The sequence below is a fragment of the Mustela nigripes genome, chromosome 2 (genome assembly GCF_022355385.1).
Source record: "Mustela nigripes isolate SB6536 chromosome 2, MUSNIG.SB6536, whole genome shotgun sequence".
Lineage (NCBI taxonomy): Eukaryota > Metazoa > Chordata > Mammalia > Carnivora > Mustelidae > Mustela > Mustela nigripes.
In genome coordinates, this window is record NC_081558.1 from 8,915,951 (window position 1) to 8,938,794 (window position 22,844).

The following is a 22,844-nucleotide window of genomic DNA, read 5'->3' on the forward strand; positions in this document are numbered from 1 at the left end:
CTTCCTCACGGGCCTGATGGCACACAGTGGGGAGCATAACTCTTACCCTTGTCAGCCCCTCTTTTGGACCCCTCTCCATTTCTGACACCTGGATATTCCGAGTTGTGAAAGTGCTCAGAATACAGGCTGTCATTTACATGCTGGTGTGTATCACTTGCTAACTGTGGGACCTGAGAATCTGAGGTTAGACACCGATCACTTTCTGCCTGCTATTTTGCCACCTAGTTCCCCAAGAAGCAGCCACATCACAATGCTCTAGTTGAAGACTTTATTCAGGGAGGAGAGGGGAAGATGAGCTAGAATTGGATTCTTTGGTCTAGTCACCTGGAGAAGGGCGAGTCTCTGGGACTCCAGGAAGGAGAGACAGGACTCGAAACTAGAAGGCAGAGCAGGAGAGAGGTGGAGCTTTGGGTATCTTGAGGTGCCGGGTCGGGGAAAGGGACTCCCATCTCCCATCCAAGGCCCGGCGCCCCCTAGGGGCCGCTGCCGCTTCCACTGCCACTCCCGCTGCCCGCGGCATCCAGGATCCAGGTGCGTGAGCGGCGGGAACGCAGGAAGGTGATTTCTCGGGCCTTCCCTTCCTGTCTGGAACCCGGCAGTACCGAGGTGGAAATGTTGATGCAGTGACCGGCGCCAGGAGCTGCCACCGGCATCGCGTAGCCCAGAACCGAGCGGCAAAGTTCCGCCCCGTCAGCGAAGGTCTGGGGGAGGGGGTGGACTTAGGGTCCGAGTGGGCGGAGTCCAGGTTCTCTGGGGGCGTGGCCTTCGGGCTGAGCGGAGGGAGGGCTGAGGGGCATGGCCTTGGAAAAGGAAAATCCCGGACTTTGCAAGTAGGGGCCAGTGTAGAGGTGCGGTCTAGGGGTGGGCAAGTACCGGCTTTGGGTCCTACGGAGAGTGTGGGGGCGGGGCCATAACAGGAACCGAGTCCTGAGAGGGCGAGTTATTTTTACTGGGTCCCATGGTTGGGGTCGGGGAGGGCCAGATTAAGGCTGAGGCCTTAGGGAAGGTGATCTGAGCTTCTGGGTCTTTCAGGGGGAATTGTGGATGGGCCTAGAGCAGAGACGGCCCCTTGGGGCGGCCAAATCCAGAGCTTACAGACTTATCCCATTATGGAGGTTGTGGTGCGGACGGGGGAAGGGTGGGAGCAGGGGCCTTGGGAGTGTCAGTGAGGACCCTGGGGCCTAGGCGGCTTAAGATAGAACATAGTAAGTGGAGGTCTCTCTCCCGCACCTCTATCTCAAGCTCACCTGCTCATAGGTAGGGCAGCCAGGCTCACAGCCCCTCTTTTCTAGGATCGGGAGCCAAGTCGGGCCGCAAATAATATCGCTTTCACATGTGGCAAACCTGTGGATGGTGTGTAGAGAGAAAGTGGGTAAAGTCTCCGCAGTCGTGTCCTAGCGGGTTTCCAGCCCTCCAAGTCTTCGCTTCGTGTATGTCCCGCCCCCAGATCACCCTGCCCTACATTCTCCACGGGCCCTGGCACAGCTGACCTCATCCCGACAGACTTCGGCCAGCCCCTTGCATTCCCCACCTTCTTAGCGTCTCTTTCCTATCAGGAGGCCCCGCCCCTTAAAAGCCCAGGTCTCTGAAAGGTCTCGCCTACGTACCGCCAACCTCAAAAGCCAGGTCCTTTACAGGCCCCGCCCCTTTCCACCTGGCCTCTAAACACTAGGCCTCCAATTTAGACCGTGGTCTAGTGGGAGGCAGGCCACACCCCTTCAAACACTAGGCGGAGCAAACTGCCCAACCGGCCTTTGGTCCCGCCCAAACCATAGGACACGCCCCTCGCGCCCCGCCTCCCATACCAGACATCGCAGAGCTCGGAACAGAGCGGCTGTGCATGGCGTGCTCCCAGTAACAGCAGGCGGAAGTGACTGTGGAGGGCAACTTGGAGATGTCCCAGAAAGGATTCGCACCTGAACATCGGGAAAGATAGGATCATTTGGGTCAGGATGCGCAGGGGCGGTAGTCCCTGGCAGTGTTAACTGGAGCAATGAACACAAGGAAAGACTGGCGAGTACCGTACTCACCCGGGGCTCGGGTCCCCACAGCGTTCTGGGGCCATCCCAGGGTCCAGTGGCTCTGATGTGTCCATCTCTGACAACAGGACAATAGAAGCATGGAGAAGGGGACTCCTGTGAGTTAGGATCTTGTATCCTCAGGATTGGGGAAGCAAGGCATGGGGGTCCCCTGAACATAACCCCAGTTACGTCAGTGCCGCCCATACATTAAACTTAAATAAAGACACTTCTCTTGGGACACAAAAGCAATTTCGAATAATAATAATAGTTTATCATAATCAGCTTAATTAATGGTATGTTTTCATATACTTACATATACTGCTTTACAATACCCCTATGAGATAGGTCTATCCCCCCCCCCCCCCAGCCCCCTTTTTAAGGGTCTACAAGAAGCCCAGAGAGGTAAGTGACTTGCTCAGAATCAACCAGTTATGAAGTGGTAGACCTGGGTTTGGGATTTGAATCCAGGAAATCTGACTCTAGAATCTGTGCACTTTAACGAACATTCCTTTTTTTTTTTTAGATTTTTATTTGTTTATGACAGAGGGAGGTATCGAGAGAGGGAACACAAGCAGGAGGAAGCTGGAGAAGGAGAAACAGGCTCCCCGCTGAGCAGGGAGCCCGATGAGGGGCTAGATCCCAGGATGCTGGAATCATGACCTGAGCCGAAGGCAGACACTTAAGGACTGAGCTACACAGGTGCCCCACTACCATTCTTTTTTTTTTTTTTTAAGATTTTGTTTATTTATTTGACATACAGAGAGAGAGCACAAACAAGGGGAATGGCAGGCAGAGGGAGAGGGAGAAGCAGGACCCTGGGATCATGACCTGAGCTGAAGGCAGAAGCTTAACTGACTGCACCATCCAGGTGCCCCTTTAACTACTATTCTTTAGCACAAGCCCTGACTCCCCATCTTCCCCCACACATGTGTCACCCCAAGCCCCTCTCATAAGGAGATTCTGGTATTGCTATGGTGAAATGGGATTTCTTAGGTGTTGGCGGTTAGGCAGGGTCTGGAGTGCTCACCTGCAAGGTGCAGCTGGCTTGTGCCAAGATCGGCTGCCAGCCTGTGGTGTCTCCGGGACATAGCTGGGAGTGGGCGGCTTCCTCCACAGGCTCCCAGCAGGATCCAAGCCAGGGTCAGTCCTAGGGCCCAGGTCAGGCCCTTGGGTCGAGTGTGGCCCCTGCAGGCCATGTCCACCTGAGACAAGAATCAGCTGGGGTATGGGGTAAGGTTTGGCTGACTGTATCCGGGAGCTCAGGGTTGTACCCTCCTGATGCCAACCCAGGAGACAGTGCCAGGGAGAGCAGAGAATGAGCAGTTGATGGGGAGGCAATGATCAAGAACCTTCAAATCCCAGGGGATCATCAAGTCCTGCCTCTGATCCAGGAGTCCCTTCTCACCCATCAGACTCATGTCCCCTCCCTTTAAGCCCAAGGGTCCCCTCCTCTAGTTGGACCGTGGTGCCCCTCCCCCTCACACCCAGCAGGGTCTTCCACCCTGTTGGCCCTTAGGTGATCCCCTCTGTCTTCAGAACTAAGGGGACTCCCCAGATTTTTCTCTCTCTCTCTTCTGTTCAGTAATTCCTCTCTCTCTCTTCTGCCCAGTCTCCTCCCTCCCTCTTGATCCGTGCTGGCCCCTCTCATGGTCACCTTCTCTCGGCCCACAATCGGCTTAGGGGCTGCCACCAGGGCTGGTCCTTCGGAGCCAAGCTTGACCGTGGCAGGACTCTAGTTTTGCCGCTGGGGTACTAAAGCTGTACGGTAGGGGAAGCTGAGGGTCTGTGGAGACAAGACAACTCCCTCCCCTCCTCTGTCCCCTCTGGCCACCCCTCACCTGTTAACTGGACGGGTGCCTAGGGCGCTGCTGAGACACGGCAGGGTCAAGTGCAGGAAAGAGCGGTGGCCAAAGGGGTGTGGTTTGATGCAGAGGAGGAGTTTCCCATTGCTCCACCCCCTGCTCCAACTGACCAAAGGCCAGGGGACCTGGGACTGCGTTGTATATATCTTTGCATTGACCTTTATGTTGAGATGATGGCTTAAACTCTATGTGTATGTGTGTTGGATGAAAGTGTGTTTGTATGGCTGTGTGTGTGGAGAGAGTGTATGTTTGTTGTGTGAGGGTATAGTATGTGTGTCTCTTCGTTGACTAGTTGTATATGTGTGTGTGTGTGTGTGTGTGTATTCAAAATCTGGGTGAGGAAGTCTTTATGTGTTCCAAGCCAAGTGTGTCCAATTGGGTAAGATATAATAAATGTGAGGGGGGTATGTAGGGTCAGGATGGCCATCCTGTGAGAATATTGTGGATGAGTCAGTGGATAAATGCTGTTGACCATGAATGGTGTCCATTAGTGAACAAGGGGGTGTTGACCTGTGTGGAGAGGGTGTGTCTGTATCTGAAACGTGTGTGTGTGTGTGTGTTCCTCTGCAGTTTCTGTGAATGTGGGTTTTTTGCAAACATTTTCTCAATTCATCCATTCATTCAACAATGTTTATGGAGCACCTATTTTGTGTCAGGTTCAGGGTATGCAGTAGTGATCAAAAAATGAAAACCTCAACCTTGGGATGCCTGGGTGGTTCAGTCAGTTAAGCATCTGTTTTTGGCTCAGATCATGATGCCAGGGTTCTGGGATCAAGTCCTGCATAAGGCTCCTTGCTCAGCAGGGATCCTGCTTCTCCCTCTGCCTGCCACTCCTCACTTGTGTGCACTCACTCTCTCTCTGACAAATAAATAAATAAAATCTTTTTAAAAATCTTTTTAAAAAGACTTTATTTATTTGACAGATAGAGATCACAAGTAGGCAGAGAGGCAGGCAGAGAGAGGAAGGGAAGCAGGCTCCCCGCTGAGCAGAGAGCCCAGCGCTGGGCTCGATCCCAGGATGCTGGGATCATGACCTGAGCCAAAGGCAGAGGTTTTAACCCACTGAGCCACCCATGCACCCCTTAATTTTTTAAAAAAGATTTTATTTATTTATATGAGAGAGAGAACATGAGAGGGGAGAAGATCAGAAGGAGAAACAGACTCCTGGTGGAGCTGGGAGCCTGATGCAGGACTCAATCCCAAGACTTTGGGATCATGACCTGAGTGGAAGGCAGTTGTTTAACCAACGGAACCACCCAGATGCTCAAATAAAATCTTCTAAAAAATTCACATTCCGAGAACTTACATTCTAGTGGGAGACCCTGGCGAGAAGAGCAGTCCTGTAGTGTATATGTGAGTATATGTGTGTCCATGTGTTGTGAGGATAGGATACTGTGTCTGTGTGTTGGATGAGAGTTTGTGTGTAGCTGAGCTTCTCTTGGTTTTTGTATTATGTGTGTGTGCTTGTGTCTGTTGAGTGTACATGTTACTTGTGTGTGTCTGCATTTGCTGAGTGTGTGTATGTCTGTTTTCTCAGTAGGTGCTTGCATGTGTGTGTCTTTGCAGAGCATGAGTTTATGTGTATATGTGTTTTTGTGTGCCTGTGTTTGCTGATTATTTGTCTGTATTCTGTGTTTTTGTGTTTGCATACGATTCAGTGTGTCTGAGTTTGCTAAGTGCATATTTGGAAACGTGTATGTGTGTTTGTGTGTGAGTCTGTGTTTGCTGAGAATGTGTATGTTTGTGTATTTTTGAGGAGTACATATTTGCAGTGTGTGACTATGTGTATGTGAGTCTGTTTCCTGAGCATGTGTTGGTATGTTCGTGTTTGTGTGTATTTTTGCAGTGTGTGTGTGTGTACCTGTGCTTGTAGTGTGTGCATATGTGTTTTTGTGAGCAATGACCACTACCACAATTCTCTCTCCCTTTTCAGGCTAATGCAGAATTTTTGTTTTGTCTCTTTCACTGAGGAACTCCTAGATCTCAAAACACTACTTTGTACACAGTAGGTGCTCAGTACTTGTTGAGTAAATTAACGAATCAGAAGGCCCTATCTCCTGGCCCCTCCAGGGGTACCCACACAGTGATGTCCTATAGGCATCAGCAACAAAGACCTAATGGATCTAGCCTTCCCCTAGTCCATTTTGGGTATTCCAGGGTGCTCGTGTGTCATATCTTTCCAGTCTTTGGACTGTGCCTCCTGCCAACCCATCCCCTCCCCCGACCTCAGCCCCCAAACCTGCCCTCGGAATTCAGCACCGCGGACAGGAGCGCGTGAGATCAGCACCACGGAGAGCTCCCGAGACAGCTTGCTTTAGAAGGGGCGACAAGAGCGGAGTCTGGGACTTTGACAGAGAAGTGCGAAGAACAGACTTAGCGGGATGGCAAACAAACGTGCCGACAAACAGAGACAGAGAGAAACACTGAGATAACTCAGGCAAAGGCTCAGAGATGAGGAAACAAATGTCTGGGGAACACCTGGACCCAGACCTTGTCGTCGCACTCATTGGCCGGCAGGGGTCGCTCCCGCCCAGTGACCGCGCCCTCCAGGGCTTTCCGGTCGCCCCCTCCCCACCCTGTCCCCTAATGCCTAGAGTGGGGAGGTCACCGATGCTTTCCATACCAACTCTGGGAAGCATGGTCGGCTTGGTCTCAGCTATAGGAACACTGCGGGGTTGTGTGTGTGTGTGAAAATCGCGTCAGCTGCCCCCCCTCCCAAACTACCACTAATCGGTCCTATAAATACAGCCCAGCCTGACCTGACTACTTAATCCTGACGGTGAGGGAGGGGGTCGTTAGAGGGGCTGCTACGTTCCCCGAGAAGGCTCTGATTGGGAAGGGGGAGCGGTATATGCAGGCAAAATGTTTGTCTGTGGGAACAACTCCCTTGAGGATGGGTGTCCTCAATGCAAATGTCACTCTGTAAGAATGTATCTCCTCAGGATGTGAGGGTCTCGTGGGTGGGAACAATTTCCCACAGAGAATATGTGGGGGTCTTTCTTTGGGGGTATCTTTACCAGGCTCTCCAAGGAAAATGTCACCCGTGGGGATTTTTCTCTGCGGAAGTGTCTCTTCTTGGGGGCGGCAGGGGGCTTTGAGAGGAAGCGCTACCTCTCAGAGACCATCTGCCTTAGGAATGATTTTCAGGGTGAGGGGGGAGTTTCTGATTGAAGAGGACCTCCGGTGGAGACTATCAACCCGTGGGAATGTGTCTCCCTGAGGGGGTCGCTGCGGGGAGGGGTTGGTATCCGCATAAGGAATAATTTTAGTGAGAATGTCTCCCTTGGGTGTTTCTTGGGTTGGAGGTCTACCCATGGGCATGTCTCTCCCCTGGGGTGGCTCTACTTATAGGGGTATCTCCGTAGCTTGACTCCCTTGGGGACATAGGAAAGCTCCTCCCTCGCTTGCCCCCTCCCACCCCGCCGCGCGGGCAGCCTTGGCCGAGGCCAGGCTCGGGCGCCCAGACGCAGTGACGGCGCCGGGTCCGCCCCACTTTGCTCCGCCCCCGCCACCCCTCACCACCCCCCCCCCCCCGTCGCCGCCGCCGCCGCCGCCGCCGCGGTCCCCGCGGCTTCTCACTCCCTCCCTCTTCCCTCCTCCCGCCGCCGCCGCTGCCGCCACCTCCCTCCTCCCTCCCCGGGGCCGAAGCCGCCGCCGCCATGGACGATTCGGGCCTGATCCGCCGCCGGAGGCTGCAGGTACGTGGCGGCCCGGGTCCCGGGTGGTGGGGAAGGGGTCGGCGCCCTGAGGCGGGGCCTGGCAGGGGGCGGGAGAACTTGCGCCCGGGCCGGCCCGGCCGCCCCCTCCCACGGCCTCGGGATGCTACCAGAGGGGAACACGGTAGCCGCGCGTCCCGCCGCGCTGGCGACCCCGCCCCTCAGGCGCCGCCCGGGGATCCAGGGAGCTGACGGAGGGGTGCAGCCTAGCGCTCCCCCTCGAGGATAGCCCTGAGGGGCACCTGGTCCTCCTCCTCCGGAGGGGGCTGGGACCGAAGTCATCGCCCTGGCGCAAAGCCAGGCTAGGGGTGAGGGGCCGCAGAGCAAAGTTATTGCCCCAGGGCTCGCGCCCCTCGGGGCCACCGGCGCTGCAGAGGCCGTAAACATGTTTATGCTGCAGCGTCTCCCCTTACTACCCTAGGAACCCCTTTCTGAGGCGTGGGGAACCCCTGCGACCTCCATGCATCAGCCCGGCCACCAGGATTCTTCCTACTGCCCTAATTGGACAGACACCCTAGACAGCCTCCCTCCTCACTCTTCATTCCCCCTCCTTTCACTACCCATCCGCCCCCCCCACCCGCCCGCCTCGAGATCCTCAAGTCCAGCCCAGCTTGTGGGTGGGCGGGAGCGATTTTTAGCTCCTTGCAGCCTTAGAAGATACTGGTCTCTAGGCTGCGCAGGCGCGGGAGTGAGTCCACTGCACAGAGTGGGACACTGAGGATTGTGGAGTGTGGGGAAATCCAGGCCGCTGGAACTGCCACCTTCAAGTTGGGTGGGGACTCAGGCTGAAAAGGGTCCTCCTCTACTATCTTCCTCGTGCGCTTCTAAGGGTTAATAGGAAGGTTCGATGTTGCTCTTAAATTGACCCCAGCAAGGAAACTGATCAAAGCTTCATCCCAAGGCCTGCCTGGGGTCTGGTCCTTGTGAGGCTTCTTGGAGCTCAGACCCACGCTAAATAATCTGGAAGAGTTTAGATAAAGCCTAGGTGGCCCCAGACTCAAGCTACATACCTAGCCTGGCGCTTGAAAAAAAAGGGGAAGATTCAAACCCTCCCCCAGGGCTATGTCCATTTCAGGATTCCTCTAACCCACACTATCCCTGAGGTTGGAGACCAAGGTTAACTGATCGGTCATTGCAGCAGGAAAAATCTGAGTCAGATGATAGGAAGGACTTCCCAGGTAGTCTGCATGATGCGGGAGCCAGAGCTGGGTTGGGAAACTAATTTGCTTTCAGCCAGATGTCTCCATCTAAGAGCCTTGGGCTCTCGAAATCTCCTCAGGATTCCCACCTCATCTTAGTGCTGGGGAGAAGAGGTTCTGACATCTTAGTGGGAGAAGAGGTTCTGACAAAAGGGAAGGAGCAGCGGCAAAGCCAAAGCAGGTGCTGAAGCAGCCAGTCTGGGTCCGCGCGGTCGGGTCCCCTGGAAAAGGGCGGAAAGGGGCGGGGCCTGAAAGGGGGTGTGTTCCCGCCCTCCAGGCCGGCGCCGACTCCCATTGGCTCAGCGCCACGCGGGCCTTCCATCTCTTCCTCAAGGCTCCGCCCCCAGCCCGGGATCCGCCCACTCCCCCACCCTTCCTTCCTGAGGCATCCTCTGGGCCAGGCTACCCTCCGCAGTCCTGCCCCTACCCCTTCCCCTCTGGCAGGGTTAACCACTTCACTGCCTTGGATACATCCTCACACACTGATGCAACCCTTTAGGAGCTGTTCCACAACTGCGGAGCGCCCGAGGGCCCCCAACTGTGTGCAGGTGGGATCGTATATACTTACAGCATCCTGAGTTCGAAAGCCCTGTCCACAGAGCCGTCCATCAATCCCAGGGAGAAGCAGAATCCGCTTGGCTGAGCGGCTCTGCAGCTCGTGATGGAGGTGGCGTCTCTTTACTCTGACGCTGAGGATCCAAATCCTCTACAGCTCCAGTTTGCCCTTTTCTTAGACTCTAGGATGTTTAGGGGCGCTAGCAAATGGAGCTAGGTTCCAGGACTTCTCCGGGAGGTGTTTAAAGGAACCTCAGAGCTCACCCTCGAAGGCTGAGTGTACCCGGATCTGGAATCCTGGGCTCCGTGGCCGGAAAATCCAGGTCTAGATTTCGCTTGGGCCATTGCGGTCGTCCCGCCCAGCCGGCCAGCCGAGGCTCATTCAAACTGATCCTGCAAAAACAGAGGGAAAACCTGGAATGGATTTTTGGTCATCCGTGGCTCAGGAAGGCAGGGCTGCCCAACTGGACAGCGTTCTCTTTGACTCCAACCGTATGTGTATCCTCTGTACATGGGAGTGGGAGGTCCCTTTGGCCCATCCTCTTTCATGGAGCATGTCCATTCACAATAACTCCTGTTCCTATGACCTAATATTTATTGAGTGCTTACTGTGTACCAGGCATCATGATAAGGTGCCAGGCACCTGAATCAGTTCACAGAATCCTCTAGGAGAAATGGACTGTTGGGAGGTCATTTGCCAAGGTTATAAGAGGCAAAGCAGGGATTTGAACCCAGGGCTTTCTGCTGTCAGAGATCCTAGAAAGGATCTAGAATGTCCCTTATTTTACCCATGTTGGAGTGCCCACCAAAATGCTTTGAAACCCTCACTAGAATCTTTCCTTCTGTGGCTCCACCCAACCTCCTTTATTCACTTTCACCTGTGGACAGAAAACAGACTGGAAGGTAACACTCCCTTTTCCCACTGCTCTCCTGGGAAAGGGCACCGAATTCCATAACTTCTGATCCCTGTAGTGGCTTCCTGAGTGCTTGACAAACAGAACACAACCTTCCTCTGGTGTGGACACATACTGTTAATATTTAGCGGGGCGCCTGGGTGGCTCAGTGGATTGAGCCTCTGTCTTCGGCTCAGGTCATGATCCCTGGGTCCTGGGATTGAGCCCTGCATCAGGCTCTCTGCTTGGCGGGTAGCCTGACCACCCCCTCCACCCCCCCACTTCTCTGCCTGCTTGTGATCTCTGTCAAATAAATGGGTAGAATCTTTTAAAAAAATGTTAATATTTAGCAATTATTATCATCACACCAGATCAAAAAGACCTCTTGGCCATCATCTAATTCCCATTTCCAGTTTTATTTTTGAGCCATCCTAACTACATCACCTTCAACACTGAATCTGGCTGGGAGTGGGATAGAACCCTAGGGGTGGGGTGTGGAGTCATTCATTCATTCAGCCTTTCATGCTTGAGCATGCCAAGTTAATTCCTGTCTCCCTTGGGACCTTTGCAGTTCCCTTTATCTGGAATGCTCTTTCCACAAATCCTTCCATGGCTGGCATTTATTTTTTTTCAACAACTGTCTTAAAGGTCATTTCCCCAGAGCAACCCTCTGACCATCTTGTCCTTCTCCTTGCATTTAACCCTCACATCATGTTAGTTTTATTCATGATACTTATGAATACTTAAACTTAGCTTGTTCACGTCTATATTAGTCTTGTGTATTGTATGCTTCCCTTCTCTAAATGGCAGTCCCGAAAAGACAGGAATTTTTCTCTCATTCGCTGCTGTGTCCACAGTGCCTAGGACAGGGCCTGGCATACAAGAGGCGTTCAAGAAATATTTTCAAATAGGCTCTTGTTTCCTTTGCACAAATGCACATTGAGATGTCAACTCAGGAGTCCTGTTTGGGGCTTTGTACAGGCTGGTCTCTGGGGTCGGGAGAGAAATCACTCTGGCACCTTCTCCTCCAAAGAGCCCTGCTTTCCGGGGATAAGGAAGGGTGCAGGTGAGGCTGCTGATGAGGGGCTCGTCCCACCCAACATTTGCTCCTCCAGGGGGTGACAGGGTTTGCAGACAGCAGCTGCTGGTCCTCGCTGACCTCATTCTTTTGCCCCTTTGCCTTCTAGAAGGATTTGCCTCTGCCCCGGAAAAGCAGCAGGTGAGCCTTGGGGAAAGATGCACAGGGCTGGCGGTCCCTTCGCGAGCCCGGGTGGGGGCGCCAGGGGCGCGCGCGGGCGGGGCCTGGCCCACTGGTGCACAGGAGCGCCCCCTTCCGGCGGGCGGCAGTGGCACGGCCCTCCCTTCCCCCGCCCTCCCCTACTCGCTGCGGCTCCAGCCTCCGCCCCGCGCGCTCGCTCCCCGCGCTGCCGCCGCCACTGCCGCACCTGCCACCATGTCGCCGCCGCCGGGTCATGTCTGACTCTCTCTGGACCGCGCTTTCCAATTTCTCGATGCCCTCCTTCCCTGGCGGCAGTATGTTCCGCCGCACCAAGAGGTAGAACCCCCATCCCTCAGACCTTGACCCGGCCCTCCCCACCAAAGCCGTCCCTCTGGCCGCTGCCGCAGGGCGGGGCCCGGGATGCTGCACCCGGTCCAGCAGCGCCAGAGGTGCCCGTGCTGCTCCTTCCTACGGGGGAGGGGGCTGAATTGGGGACTGTGTGGGCCGAGACTGGGGGGCCTGTATGCCGGAGAGGACGGCCGCGGGGTGGGGGGGGGAGGAGGCTGTGCCGGGTGGGGGGTTGCGGCGCCTTTGTCTACTGGCGCTGCGGGCTCCGGCAACCCAGTGGGGGTAGGGAAAGAAGGGGAGGGTGGGGGAATTGGCACCCTCGGAACAATAGCCGCAGCCTGGCTTCCCCCCCCGCCCCCCATGCCGCGTGTTCCTGGCCTCGCTAATATGCTCCGTCACTGTGGTGGGGAGGGTGAGGGAAGTGGAGGGTCTGGGGGCTCCGTCTTCAGAAGCTGGGACCCTGAGGGGCAGAGGGGAAGGGGGGGCTTTATCAAAGCACAAACTACCCCCACCAAGAATACAGCTTCATAAGGAAAATAGTGACACACAGCGTCACGTAGGACATGATGTCACACACATACACACACTACAGCCCCAGTGGCCCAGATACACCCTGGAGCCATCACGCATGCAGTGGCCATAGGTCTGAGTCATGCCCAGACACACAGGGGGACCACCAGTGTCACACACAGACGAATAAGCCCACAGGTACAGTGCTGTGTACATCCAGAAACATGTCACATGCGTGGTGATACATACACACACACACACATACACACACACATGCACGATTTGGGCATCCAAGATGCACACAGACATATGTATGGCAAAGACATCCATGCACCTAACAATGTCACAGCACATCATATCACCTAAGCATGTCACATGCGGTATTACACGAATGCAGAATACATGGCACAGGGAATCTTGCAGAGATAGAAAGACACAGTGTCGCACGTTATCTCATGGGAGACTAATTTAGGGAATGCCACACATGGTGGCAGGTTCAAACATGCCCAGTATCACAAGGTATGAAACTCGGACACAATAGATGCCATACGTGGTTACACGTGGTGAATGTCACATACACAAGGACAGGATATCACATAGACTTAGAATGCCGAACAAAGCCGTAGACACATGTAGCAAAAATCATGCTCGTATGGGGTACAGCCCACGATGGCACATCTAGCCACGGACAAGTGGCATTACACACTGTGTCACACAGACGCACGAAGGTACAGGTTGTATCTTATGAGATAAATTCAACCCAGTGCTGAGCTCACACCCTCCGTACCACATGTGGATACCTACAGAGAACGTCATGTGCAGCCCCAAAGAGTCTCACACAGGCACTCGGGATCTCTAATGGTGTCGCATGGGCAACATGTCTGTTATTCCATGACTGACACTGTGCCCACATGGTCATACATGCTGGGATCTCTAGCATGTCCTCTGAGCCATCTTCTGGAGGCACCTCCAAGCACCCACAGATAGGACACAGGTGGGGATCTGAGATGGGAAGGTGGGGTTCACAAACTCACTGGGCTGTGCTCTGGCCCGGTCCCCTTGCCTCGCCATCTCTGCAGCTGCCGCACCAGTAACCGGAAAAGCCTCATCCTGACCAGCACTTCGCCCACGCTGCCGCGACCCCACTCCCCACTGCCTGGACACCTGGGTGAGACAGGTGGTGGGTGTGGACCAGACCAGAGGGGGTGTGGCCACCGGTTAGGGGCGTGGCCACAGGGGAGGGGAGGGGGCACAGGCAATGGGTGTGTCCATGCCGCAGGACTGGGCCCAGTCTGGACAGAGGAGGACCCGGATTGGGCAAAGGGCGGGACCATCTTTGTGTGGCCTTGGTCAGTCGGCTGAGGAACCGGCATTGGTGGGCAGAGGCCCAAACGGGGCTAGATTGAAAAAGGGATGGGGCTGAAGGGAGGAACCATGCCCGAGGACCGAGGCCATCTCAGATGAAGACGGAACCGGACTGGGCTGACTTGGTAACCAAAACAGCTTAGAGAGGCAGGACCACAGCTAAGGGGGCGTGATCCACTCATGTAAGGTGTGACTAGACTAAAGAGGGGAGGAGCTATTGTTGGCAACCCTCTTTGAGGATTGGAAGGCCTGGTGGGATTGTCTCCCACACCAAGCCTTAAGATCCCCCTCTTTCCGCCACAGGTAGCAGTCCCCTGGACAGCCCCCGCAACTTCTCCCCCAACACCCCCGCCCACTTCTCGTTTGCCTCCTCCCGAAGGTGAGTCCCTCTCCCCAGGGCCCTAGAACCCTGGCCAGATCCTCCCGACCCATCGTCTGGGCCACCATCTGTTCCCCGCGTAATTGCACCTGAGCCAGGGCCCGAGGGACCCGCAGAGTGCCCCCACGTCCCAGCGGGAAAAAGCGCCTGGCCGTAGGGGCGGGGCCTATGAGAAGGCGGGGCCAACCGCCCATCCGGAATCAGAGGAGGAGTGGGACTTCCTTTGCAGTGGAGAGAAAGCGCCTGCGCTCTGAGCCCAGGGTCTCAGTCTCCCTAGCCTCTAGTTCCAGGCCGAGCGTTACCATAGCAACAGGACAGGGAGCGGAGATGAGGTGCGCAAGCGCAGCCTGCATGATGCCCACCGAGGGACTCGGTCTCCAACAAGAGGAAGGGCACCTGGGGCAATTTCTCGAGGGCCGAAGAGGAGGAATCTTGGGTTTTCCTAACTGGGGTCTTTGAGGGTTTCTGGAGTGTCGCTAATGAATTTCCTCGGGCTTTTGGCGAAATTGGGGGAAGCAGAAAGATTCATCCAATGTGTTTTGGAGAAACTTCTGGGAGTCACCAGGATGTTTGGGCGGCTCTCGTTTTCTTTGAACTTTATTCATTCTAAAAACGTTGTCTGAACACGTGCTGTGATCTGGGAATTGAGCATAAGAGGTGAATGACTCCCCGTCTCTGTCTTTGGGGTTGAGTTGGGGTGGCACTCCAGAAAACCTGGGTCACCGCAAAGGCTGGTGAAGGCTGTCGTGTGGGACTCACACAGGACTGTGGGGGACAGAGGATAGCTCCCTGGGGTGGGTGGGGGAAGACCCCCTTGGCTGTGGGATCCAGCTGAGGGCAATAGGGAACCAGAAAATGGCTCTAAGATTGGGGCTGATGCAGTTGCCTGGGCTGGGTGGGAGGGCACTCCCTGGAGGGAGGAATAAGGGACGAGTCTCGCGCTCGGGAGTGCGTGTCCCCGTGATGTGCAATCCGTGTGCCCATGTGGATGTGTGAGTATGAATTTGTGAGACTGTGCAAATGTGAGGCAGCGTGTGCCTACACATGTGTCCATGGGGGTGTGCGTCGGTGAACATGGATGTGGACATGGGTGTGAGGGTTTATCTGTACTTTGTTAAACGTGTGTGAATATGTGAGGGAGCGTGCCCTTCCATGAATGTCTCCCTGTGAGTGTGCAATCTGGTGGGCGTGTGAATGAATGTGTGGCTGTGTGGGAGTTCGAATGTGTGACTGAGTGCGTGAGGGTTCTTGAATGCGTCTGTGCGAACACGGAAGTGTAGAATGGGCGTGAGGGAGTGGCGTGTCTTTGTGTCAGAGTGTGAGTACTGGGTCTCTAAGTACATGTGTTTGGGTGTGAGTGTGTATCTGATTTTGCCTGCGTGGGGGGAGTAAATGTGGGAAAGTGTGGTATTTGGGTCCATATATGGGTCAGTGAGTGTGTGTGAGTGTGTGTGTTGAGGAGTCCTGTGTGAGTGTGTGTGACTGTCAGTGTGTGAACCTGACCGCCCTCGTCGCAGTAACACTGGTACCTGTGGCCATGAGAGTGATGGTGTGTGTGTGTGTGTGTGTTTGAGGGAGGGGCCTTTCTTCTCTGAGAAGACTCAAGTGGTCTCACTCTGAGTGCTTTCTCATGGGGGGTAACTGTTGAGATTCCCCGGTACCTGCCTGGAAGACTTCCTTTTTACCCCCTTGGCTCTGAGGCCCTTTGGAAATCTCAGACGGAGCACAGATATATCCCCTCCCATTCCCTACCCCGGTGGTGGCCAGTGGCTTCTACCACATCCTGAGGAGTGGGGGGACCAGTGGGGCCTCGGAGCCTCTGAGCATCTCGGCTGGGTTCCAGGGCGGACGGACGTCGTTGGTCTCTGGCTTCGCTTCCTTCGTCTGGCTATGGCACCAACACACCCAGCTCCACCGTCTCGGTGAGTTGGCAGGTGGGCGAGTGGGTGGGAGCTGCCAGGGAGCCCTCCAGCCTAGAGGCCCACACCCAGGCCAGTAGTCGGGCTGACCTTAAGGAGAGTTTGGGGCTTCTCTTGTTTTCCAAGGTGTCACCCATCCATCTATTGGCAAGTTACAGGTCCCCTTGAAAGCCCTGCTCTCCACCCTCAACATATCTTCTTGGGGGTCCTACTCATCACCGACTTATTTTACAGATAAAGATATTCAGGCTCATGTGTTGGGCTGCTTGCCCAAGGGGCTCAGCTGACCAAGGTCGGCACAGCCTTCACCTAGAACACATTTGCTCTGCACCGTGCTACTCTAAGTCTCTCTCTCTCCACCTGCCCCTTTTTTTTACCTGTGTCTCTGGTTCACTCATCCATCTATTGGTATGATGTTCAGCAGACATGTCACTGTCATATGGTGGGTGGGCTCTAGAAGCTGGGCCAGGATCCATGGACTGTCGAGGGCCTCACGAGTGGAGACAGATCAGTAAGAAGTCATCTCAACATGGGGTGGTTGGAGCTGTTTTGGGAGTAATACCAGGCGAGGTGATAGTAGTGTGGCAGGGGGGGAGGGGACTTGATTTAGCTGCGGGGGAGGTCAAGGAAGACTTCCTGAAAGGGGTGGAATTGAAGCCAAGACAAAAGATCAGCAGGCATTTGGCAGGTGGGAGAAGGAAAGGAAGTGTATTTCAGGAAGGGGATGAGGGAACAGCATGTGCTAAGTCCCGGAGGCAACAGACAACTTGTTGCCTTTGGAAAGCTGAAAATAGCTCTGAGTGGCTGGTGCTCAGGGTTGGAAGTGGAGGAACTGGGGTGAGGCAGGCAGCGAGTGCCCTTGGTCGTACTGGGGCTTCTCAGTGAGGGCCAAGAAGTGGATCTTATTCTTAATGTGGTGGGAAACCATACAAAGGCTTTTTTGCTGTATATTAAATTATACTAAAATTTCAGCCTGAGCTGTTTGAGATTGTGGTTCTGTAGATTATAGGTTATGTGCATTGAAGAAATTATTTTAGTAGATAACTGATGGGATGGGGAATGAGTAATGTAATATTTCTTTTTTTTTTTATTTGATTTATTTATTTGACAGACAGAGATCACAAGTAGGCAGAGAGAGAGGAGGAGGAAGCAGGCTTCCTGCTGAGCAGAGAGTCTGGTGCGGGGCTCGATCCCAGGACTCTGGGATCATGACCTGAGCCAAAGGCAGAGGCTTTAATACACTGAGCCAGCCAGGTACCCCAGTAATGTAATATTTCAAAAGATCCTTCTGCCTGTAGAATTGAATAGCTATCCTTGTTTTCTCCACTGATATCTGTGGGTCTGTTGTGTATGCCAGGCCCTGATTAGGGCCCAAGCAGAACCAAGATCCTTGCCTCAAGCAGATAGCAATAAAAATTAGTAATAAAGATATAGTAAGTCAGAAGATAAATGTAGCAAGAAGAAACAAGATAGGGCAGGGATAGTGAGTGATGGATATGTGTTCAGAGGGATGAATGCCACCCAGAGGGGTGATATTTAAGCAAAGGTGTGAAGGAGAAGTGATCAGTAGTAGAAATGCTCCGGGCAGAGGGAAGAGTTAGTGCAAAGGCCCTGAGGCAGGGGCGTTTGTGGAGACCATCAAGGAGGACTGTGCAGCTGGAGCAGAGTAAATGATGGGGAGAGTGGAAGGAGGTGATGGCAGAGAGACAGGACTGAATCTTGTAAGATGTTGTGAGTCCTGGTAAGGACTTCAGCGCCCACCTTGAGTAAGGTGGGAGCCATGGAGGGTTCTGAGGGATGTGACTTGACTCAGGTTTTAACAGGCTCCCACTGGCCACATCTGTGTGAGTGTCACAATTCTCATCTGTGTCTGTCCCTGTCCCCCATCTGTCTCCAGGAGTCCCAACCTGGACCCTGGGATCCAAGGATCATAAAACAGGTCCTGATCCCGACCCTGCCCAGTGGCCCATCAAGCCCCAGGAATCCCAGCCCAGGGTCGCGAGATGTGGGGGGACCGCGGTGGCTCTGACCCGGGCCCCGCTCCTCCCCCCAGTCTTCCTGCTCCTCCCAGGAGCGCCTGCACCAGCTGCCCTACCAGCCCACCGTGGATGAGCTCCACTTCCTCTCCAAGCACTTTGGCAGCACCGAGAGCATCACTGACGAAGATGGTGGCCGCCGCTCTCCTGCCGTGCGGCCTCGCTCGCGGAGCCTTAGGTGGGCAAACACCCCCCACCCTCACCCAAGTTGATGATCTGAGGGACTGTGTACTGCGAGACCTCTGTCCGCATGATTAAACGGGTTGCAACACGATGGGTGAGGTTTTACCGGGGTTGGGGGTGGAGGGGATCTGATGCCTGGCTGTTTTCAGAAGCAGGGGGCTGGACAGGATGGGTTTCTCTCCCCGCAGCCCCGGGCGCTCCCCCTCTTCCTACGACAACGAGATCGTGATGATGAACCATGTCTACAAGGAGAGATTCCCGAAGGTGAGACGGGGCGGGGGGCGGCCGCTGGGAGGCGGGGCGGCGGGAGCCCTCGCTCGCCTTAGCTCCGCGCGCCCCCTGGTGGCCGGCGCGCGCAGCGCAGGCTCCTGGCGGCCACAGCCTCCAGGCGCATCCCCTGCGCCGGCACCCCCGCCCCGCCTCTGTCCCTCCCGCAGGCTACCGCGCAGATGGAGGAGAAGCTGCGCGACTTCGCCCGCGCCTACGAACCAGACAGCGTGCTGCCGCTGGCCGACGGCGTGCTCAGCTTCATCCACCACCAGATCATCGAGCTGGCCCGGGACTGCCTGACCAAGTCCCGCGACGGCCTCATCACCACCGTCTACTTCTACGAATTGCAGGAGAACCTGGAGAAGCTGCTGCAGGACGTGAGTGCACGGGGCCGCTGGCCTCATTCGTGCCAGATGCCTTCCCTCACCCCACTTCCGTTCGGAGGGCGCCTACCACGTACCAGGTGCCGGTGTGGAGCTGAGATTCCAGGGCTGGACAGGAAGGACGTGGTCCTCAAGAGAAGGCTGTGGTCCTCATCTAGGTCTGATGGGGGCGGCGAGAATTGAACCTCCCTCACCTTCTTCCCGTCTTGACTCAAATGTCACCTTTTCAGGTGGCCTCTAGACCCTCTTACTTAAAATGTCAACCTCTGCTCCAACTCACCACCTACTGTCTCTTTAGTTTTCTTCTCCTTGGCACTTAGCACCATCTGGCATGATCTATCTATCTATCTATATATATATATTTAAAGATTTTATTTATTTATTTGACAGACAGAGATCAGAAGTAGGCAGAGAGGCAGGCAGAGAGTGAGAGGAGGAAGCAGGCTCCCCGCTGAGCAGAGAGCCCTATGCGGGGCTCAATCCCAGGACCCTGGGATCATAACACCAGATGAAGGCAGAGGCTTTAACCCACTAAGCCACGGAGGCGCCCCATGATCTTTATTTTTGTCTTATTTCTTGTCTCACTTACTCGATTTTTTAAAAAAAGATTTTATTTATTTATTTGACAGAGAGACAGTGAGAGAGGGAACACCAGCCGCGGTCGGGGGGTGGGGGAGTGGGAGAGGGAGAAGCAGGCTTTCCACTGACCAGGGAGCCCGATGCAGGGCTCGATCCCAGGACCTGGGGATCATGACCTGAGCGGAAGGCAGACACTTAACCAACTGAGCCAGCCAGGCGCCCCTCACTTACTCAAATTATTAAGTAACTACTGTGTGCTGGGGCACTGGAAGCACAACAATAGACAAACCAGAGAAATATTCCTCCCCTCTTGGGGGCTGATATTCTTTTTCTTCCTTCCTTCCCCCCCCCTTTTTTTTTTTAAAGATTTTATTTATTTATTTGACAGAGAGAGAAATCGGAAATAGGCAGAGAGGCAGGCAGAAAGAAACAGGGATGCAGGCTCCCCGCTGAGCAGATCAAGTCCTAGGACTTGATCCCAGGACCCTGAGATCATGACCTGAGCCAAAGGCAGAGGCTTTAACCCACTGAGCCACCCAGCCTCCCCTCTTTTTTTTTTTTTTTTAAAGATTTTATGTATTTATTTGAGAAGGAGAGACTGCAAAAGAGAGTGAGTGGGGGAGGGGCAGAGGGAGGGAGAGAGAGAACCTCAAGCAGACTCCCCTCTGAGCAGCAATCCTCATGTGGGGCTCGATCTCACAACTCTGAGATCATGACCTGAGCCAAAATCAAGAGTCTGATGCTTTACCAAATTGAGCCACCCAGGTGCCTCTCTCTCTTTTTAAAAAAATTATATTTATTTATCAATTTGAGAGAGAGAGAGAGAGAGCAGGGGGAAGAATAGAGGGAAAGGAACAAGCAGACTCCCTACTGAGCAGGAAACTGGACTCGGGGTTTGATCTCATGACGCAGAGATCATGACCTGAACCAAAATGAAATCAAGAGTTCAACGCTTACCTGACTAAGCCATTCGGGTGCCCCCTTGGGGCTAATGTGGGAGGAGTATAGGAAACAGACAAATCAAGGAATTCCATGATTTCACCTGATGCTCAGGGCTATGAAGCGAATAGAGCAGGGCACCCAGACAGAGTGTCAGGGGCTCCCTTGTAATGTCCAGGAGGCCTCCCTGGAGGAGGTGACATTGAAATTGGGGCAGGAATAATGAGGACGTGACAGTTATGAGAAATGCCTGGCGGGGGAGGGGGAATGTGTGCCGAGCAGGGGGAACAGCCTGAGGTGAGAAGGGAGTTTGGGAAGTTTCAGGAGCACAGAACCCAAGTGACCGTGCTGTCTCCTGAAATGAAGTTGGATAAGTGCACACGGACCAGAATATGGAGCTTTGGGCTGCAGGCCCCCATTCAGACCTGAAGGGCAGTATTGGTGTCATTATGGGTTTAATCTTTTTATTTTTTAAAATTATTATTATTATTCTTTTGATTTTATTTATTTATTTGACAGAAAGAGAGAGAGCGCAATCAGGGGAAATGGCAGGGAGAGGGAGAAGGAAGCTCCCCGTGGGCATGGTGTGTGATGCGGGGCTCCGTCCCAGGATCCCGGGATCATGGCCTGAGCCAAAGGCAGATGCCTGAGCCACCCAAGTGCCCTATTCTTTTTTTTTTTCTTTTCTTTTCTTTTTAGGATTTTATTTATTCATTTGAGAGACAGAAAGAGCACAGGCAAGGAGAGAGGCAGAGGGAGAGGGAGGAAGCAGACTCCCCACTGAGCTGGGAGGCCCGATGTGGGGCTCAATCTCAGGACCTAGAGATCATGACCTAAGCTGAAGGTAGACACTTAACCATCTGAGCCACCCAGGTGCCCCTCTTTATACGTTTTGAAGTTTTTTTTGTTTTGTTTTGTTTTAATTTGACAGAGAGGGACACAGTGAGAGAGGGAACACAAGCAGGGGGAGTGGGAGAGGGAGAAACAAGCTTCCTGCTGAGCAGGGAGCCCAGTGTGGGGCTCGATCCCACGACCCTGGGATCATGACCTGAGCCAAAGGCAGACGCTTAATGCCTGAGCCACCCAGGTGCCCCTCTTTATGGGTTTTGGCATCAGACCTGGTCTGAGTCGAGATTCTGCCACTAGGCTCATAGGAGTTGAGGGCATAGATACCCAATGGCCTGGATTCATATCTAGCTCATCACTTACTTACTGTGCAGCCTTTGCAAATTTACTTAACCTCTCTGTGCCTCAATTCTTCTGCTATAAAAAGGGAATTTGCTCATTCTTTCATTCCACTCATTCATTATATGAATTCCACTCATTCATAAATATGTATTTTTTTAAGATTTTATTTATTTATTTGACACAAAGAGAGATCACAAGTAGGCAGAAAGGCAGGCAGAGAGAGGGGGAGGCAGGCTCCCTGCCAAGCAGAGAGCCCGATGCGGGGCTCAATCTCAGGACCCTGAGATCATTACCCAAGCCGAAGGCAGAGGCTTTAACCCACTGAGCCACCCAGGTGCCCCGCATTCATATATATTTTTTATATTATATATAAAAAGGGAATTTGCTCATTCATTAATTCCTTGATAATTCCATTCATCAAGCACCTATTCTGGGCCTCCCCCTGACCTAGAAGCTGGAAAATTATCTGGAAATAAAACAAACAAAAAGTCTTGCCCTCAGGAAGCTGACATTCTAGTTAAGAAGAGTCAGAAGCAGGGCGCCTGGGTGGCTCAGTGGGTTAAAGCCTCTGCCTTTGGCTTCAGTCCTGATCCCAGTGTCCTGGGATCGAGCCCCGCATCGGGCTCTCTGCTCGGTGGGGGGCCTGCTTCCTCCTCTCTCTGCCTGCCTCTCTGCCTACTTGTGATCTCTCTCTGTCAAATAAATAAATAAAATCTCTAAAAAAAAATAAAGAAAGAAGAGTCAGAAGATAATTAATAGGCATCAGGGCTGGGGTGCCTGGGTGGCTCAGTGGGTTAAGCCTCCGCCTTCGGCTCAGGTCATGATGTCAGGGTCTTGGGATCGAGCTCCACATCGGGCTCCATGCTCAGCGGGGAGCCTGCTTCCCCCTCTCTCTCAGCCTGCCTCTCTGCCTACTTGCGATTTCTGCCTGTCAAATAAATAAATAAAATCTTAAAAAAAAATTAAAAAATAAAGTAGGCATCAGGGCTGGGACTAGGATGAGACAAGTGATTCCCCGCCCTCCGAAACATGAAAGTAATTGTTGAAAAGTAGGTGTATTAATACTTAACATTATTTTAAGTATTTTATTTATAACCAGAATTTGTTAGAATTTTACTTCCCTGGTTTTAATGAAAACAAACTCATCAATAATATTTTCATTAAAACTTGATCACTGAGGGGTACCTGGGTGGCTCAGTCAGTTAAGCAATGGGCTCTTGGTTTCAGCTCAGGTCATGATCTCAGGGTTGTAAGATCAAGCCCCGTGTTGGGCTCCGTGC

The 22,844-nt window shown here is 53.7% G+C and overlaps 2 protein-coding genes across 6 annotated transcripts in view; one reads left to right on the forward strand and one right to left on the reverse strand.

The window, feature by feature from the left end:
* Positions 1-394: 394 nt before the first annotated feature.
* RTBDN (retbindin) lies at positions 395-9,735 on the reverse strand. Of its 2 annotated transcripts, XM_059389132.1 has the most exons (6): positions 9,367-9,735; positions 3,049-3,223; positions 2,031-2,097; positions 1,806-1,916; positions 1,248-1,344; positions 395-701 (listed from the first exon to the last, which is right to left on the reverse strand). In XM_059389132.1, the coding sequence occupies exons 2-6, from the start codon at positions 3,215-3,217 to the stop codon at positions 474-476; spliced, it is 672 nt and encodes a 223-aa protein (XP_059245115.1). In that variant the 5' UTR covers positions 3,218-3,223; positions 9,367-9,735; the 3' UTR covers positions 395-473. The 2 variants fall into 2 exon arrangements, with proteins under 2 accessions (XP_059245115.1, XP_059245116.1); XM_059389133.1 differs by lacking the exon at positions 9,367-9,735 and having other exon boundaries at positions 3,049-3,226.
* The window catches only part of MAST1 (microtubule associated serine/threonine kinase 1), a 31,205-nt gene continuing 15,772 nt past the window's right edge, over positions 7,412-22,844 (forward strand). For 2 of the 4 annotated variants that reach the window (XM_059389128.1, XM_059389131.1), the window contains exons 1-7: positions 11,634-11,801; positions 13,403-13,491; positions 13,992-14,067; positions 15,911-15,989; positions 18,040-18,200; positions 18,394-18,469; positions 18,643-18,852. In XM_059389128.1, the coding sequence (XP_059245111.1) occupies positions 11,719-11,801; positions 13,403-13,491; positions 13,992-14,067; positions 15,911-15,989; positions 18,040-18,200; positions 18,394-18,469; positions 18,643-18,852 (774 nt within the window). In that variant the 5' untranslated portion in view covers positions 11,634-11,718. Of the gene's footprint in view, positions 7,582-11,433; positions 11,466-11,633; positions 11,802-13,402; positions 13,492-13,991; positions 14,068-15,910; positions 15,990-18,039; positions 18,201-18,393; positions 18,470-18,642; positions 18,853-22,844 lie in introns of those variants that run through there. The other 2 variants (XM_059389129.1, XM_059389130.1) reach the window with 2 other exon arrangements.

Excerpts from the sequence above, each read along its gene's own strand:
- RTBDN (XM_059389132.1), bottom strand. The coding sequence starts at position 3,217 with ATGGCCTGCAGGGGCCACACTCGACCCAAGGGCCTGACCTGGGCCCTA. Across the intron at positions 1,345-1,805 it reads TCCGAGCTCTGCGATGTCTG|GTTTGCCACATGTGAAAGCG; the intron begins GTATGGGAGGCG and ends CACCATCCACAG. Across the intron at positions 702-1,247 it reads GCTGCCCTACCTATGAGCAG|ACCTTCGCTGACGGGGCGGA; the intron begins GTGAGCTTGAGA and ends CCCCTCCCCCAG.